The sequence below is a fragment of the Aplysia californica genome, unplaced genomic scaffold, assembly GCF_000002075.1.
Source record: "Aplysia californica isolate F4 #8 unplaced genomic scaffold, AplCal3.0 scaffold00277, whole genome shotgun sequence".
In the NCBI taxonomy this organism is placed as follows: Eukaryota; Metazoa; Mollusca; class Gastropoda; order Aplysiida; family Aplysiidae; genus Aplysia; species Aplysia californica.
In genome coordinates, this window is record NW_004797547.1 from 701844 (window position 1) to 705222 (window position 3379).

At 46.4% G+C, this 3379-nt stretch overlaps 1 protein-coding gene across 1 annotated transcript in view; it reads left to right on the plus strand.

Moving 5' to 3' along the window:
- Window positions 1-1254, plus strand: part of LOC106012156 — an 11838-nt gene extending 10584 nt beyond the window's left edge. Inside the window, exons 3-4 of the mRNA XM_013084189.1 lie at window positions 244-315; window positions 1162-1254. Of these exons, the coding sequence (XP_012939643.1) occupies window positions 244-315; window positions 1162-1254 (165 nt within the window). The remainder of the gene's footprint in view (window positions 1-243; window positions 316-1161) is intronic.
- The last annotated feature ends 2125 nt before the right edge of the window (window positions 1255-3379 follow it).

Below are 3379 nucleotides of genomic sequence, written 5' to 3' on the forward strand. Positions count from 1 at the left end.
CTCTCTCTCCCTCTCCCCCTCTCTCTCTCCCTCCCTCCCTCCCCCCTCCGCTCATATATATGTAGATCCTAGACCTTGTCCATGTATCTGCAACAGTAAGCATACACTGTGTACACGGGCGTTAAACACACGCCATACCCTACACCTAATTGTGTGTGGCTGGTGAGTACCCATAGACTTATCCACACGGAACTAACAGGTAGCCATATACTCCCAACTGTGTAATTGTTGGTTTGTGTTCAGGCTTACACAAATGGTGCTGATCTTGCTCTGCACTCATTAATTCGACCCACCGCCGATGGGCGGCACTCGAGCGTACACTTCCAGGAGACAACAAGTTCCTTCACCTCCACCAGGAGAAGATCCAATAAGCTGTACAATAATTGTTGTTGTTGTTGTTGTTGTTGTTGTTGTTGTTGTTGTTGCTTGTGTAAAAGGAGAAAATCTTAGAGAAGAAAATTTCCCGTCGCTGTCAGGATTCGAACGAGGGACTTAATGAATGAGAGGCGAACACGAGAACCACCCCCCCCCGACTGCCACTGCTCGCTTACCCGCTATGAATACCACAAGCAGAGTGAGTAAAACGTTTTCTCGAGTATACCTCTACTTTCTGCTGGGCTGTAGAAGCCGGGGTTGGCCCTCTCAGGCAGGATCGGAAGCCCGCCCCCTAAATGATCTGAATCGCGTTGACGGGGGCGTAGAAAATATTATTTTTTTGTTGGATTTAGTAGAGATTTTACAGTGCTCCCAAATGCATACGGTCATATGAGCTCCAGAAGATTATAGGTGTTACAAGAGAGTGAAATGGTTATTTAAGGGGCGGGACCTCCTAGTTTAACGTCCGTCTCCGATAGGACCGAGCCAAGTGAGAAGTTCGTGTAAAGTGCCTTTCCCAAGGACACAACGTCGGACCGAGCTGAGGCTCGAACCCCTGAACTCGCAATCTCACGATTACAAGTCCAGTCGCCTAACCACTAGCCTACCAATGCCTACAAGAGAGTAACAAACATAAAAAAGAAGAACGGGAGATAAGGACGATAGATGTTTGATAGGAAAGAAGAAGCAAACTACACCAGAGCACCCGCCAACCACCCATCGCAGAAAATATCAGATCTACATTCACAAGAAAAAAAAATATACCGATAACTGTATCGTGGTCAGTGGCCAGGTAGGTCGGACAATCCTGACCATTCAGCGGACGGGGACGCGTTCCACAAGTTCAGTACAGCGCAAGGAGCTAAGAACAAACTGTAACTTCCAGTGTAACCTCCTTGGTACCTTGGTACATTGGTACAGCGGAGTGTTTCTTCTTGTTGCCATTCTGCCGGGGTGGCTGTGATTTCTCCTTGAGCTAGCTGGCAAACTCAAGGCGTGGGCGTGTGTGAGTGTGTGTGTGGGTGTGTGTGGGTGTGTGTGTGTGTGTGTGTGTGTGTGTGTGTGTGCATGCGTGTGACAGAGTGTGATGTATGTGAGTGAGTGTATTTGTGTGTGTTTCTGTGGGTCTGTGTGTGTGAGAATGTGGTGTATGTGAGTGAGTGAGTGTATGTGTGTGTGTCTGTGCATGTGTGCGTGTGAGAAAGTGTGGTGTTTGTGAGTGAGTGAGTGTGTGTGTGTGTATGTGAACGAGTGTGTGTGTGTGTGTGTGTGTGTGTGTGTGTGTGTGTGTGTGTGTGAGTGTGTGTATGTGTGTGTGTGTATGTGCGCGCGCGTGCATGGCCCATTGCTGCTTCCTCTGCTCACTCGAGCGTGTCGTGTAGCCATCGAATCTCCTCGTTCCGTGAGCTCTTTTCTCTTAACCCTTTGCTCCCGGATCGCTGGAGGGTTTTCTCCCATCGTCGTTGTGATTTCCTGCTTTTATTTTTGTTGGTTTTTTTCTGGGGGGGGTTTTCTGTTGTTTTTTTTCTCTTTAGTTTTGGTTCCTGGCCCTGACATCCTTTCCACGCTTCGGTTGTGTTGTTAAGTTAACCTTGTTCTGAATGTAGCTTTGGTGTCGCTGACCGTTGTAATGTTGATTGTGGCTACGTTTTTTTAGCTCTTGTCTGTTTGCCCATTAGCTTTGTGCCGGGGGGAGATAGATCTACGTCGTTCAGCCTCACCTTGTATTTGTATGTTTTCTGTGCGGTGTCTGGGGTCTGGTGCTATCAGCTGTCTGTTGTCAATTTGGTGTGTTTGTCCCTCGAGAGTTGTGATACGTAACTCCGTGACCGCGAATACTTTCTCTTGTTTTGATTAATTGGGGATGATTTCGTTTGTGGCGGGAGGGTCGGGGATGATGTCTTTGTCGTCTGTTCCTCGTTCTGGTCATTATTACTGTTGTTGTGATTATCTGTTACTGGCCAAAATGTGACCTCCGCTTTTGCTGACTGGTGGGAAAACGACCACTCACTCACACCATTTTTTTACTGACTGAAGTGTCTTTAGGCCATTCCCAAAAGGGGGGGGGGGAGGCATTTCTCGTTCATGCATTCTACGTAAATGGGCTGATTCAGCATGTCACGCTCATAACTGCTGCTTTTTCTTTCCTAATCCTTACTATTGTCATTTTCTTTACTTCTTTTGTATGTTTGTCACACTTTTGTGACCTGCTGTTTCCGGGGTGCCTTGATAGTTGAAGCAGACTTTGTGCTGTTGAAGCTGGAGAGGTGAGCAGAGTAAGTCCGCTTCCCTGTAAATTTAAGACTTCTCTGTTGACGCCCACCCCTTGGCGCTCATATGACCTTAAGCAGTTACGAGCACTGTAAAACCTCTACTGAAACAAGCTTTTCCCCTGCACTAAATCCCCATTATTGTGTCCTTGTGTTTCTCTTTAATACTCAAACGAACAAAGAAACGGGTACTCGTAGATCCTTTGTCGTGTATTAGGGTCTTTCTTTTTCTTTTTCTTAGCATTGACTCATCCTTATCCTGTCTTTGTGGGTGGTTGGCGGGTGCTCTGGTGTGGTCTGCTCCTTCTTTTCTATCAAACATCTATCGTCTTTATCTCCCCTCCTACATTTTTATGTTTGTCACTCCCTTTGTAACTCCTCTAATCTTCTGGCACTCATATGACCTTATGCAGTTGCGAGCGCCGTAACACCTCTACTAAAGCATCCCGTCTTTGTCCTTCACATTCAAACAAATGTATTTTGCGCTTGGCAGCAAGTACAACAACAACAACAACAACAACAACATTTTTAAATGAACAGAGACGTTGTTGTTTTTTTTTATCTCATTACAAACATAAGACCGCTTTCTTTACTTTCACTGTCTGTCTTTTGTTTTTTTCTATCCTCCAGCAGTTAGTGGCCGTTATTGAGTCGATGCGCTTCTCTAGAGCCACGCGCTCCACTGCTCACACACACATATTATACACCCACACATACCCACATATATACCCCCC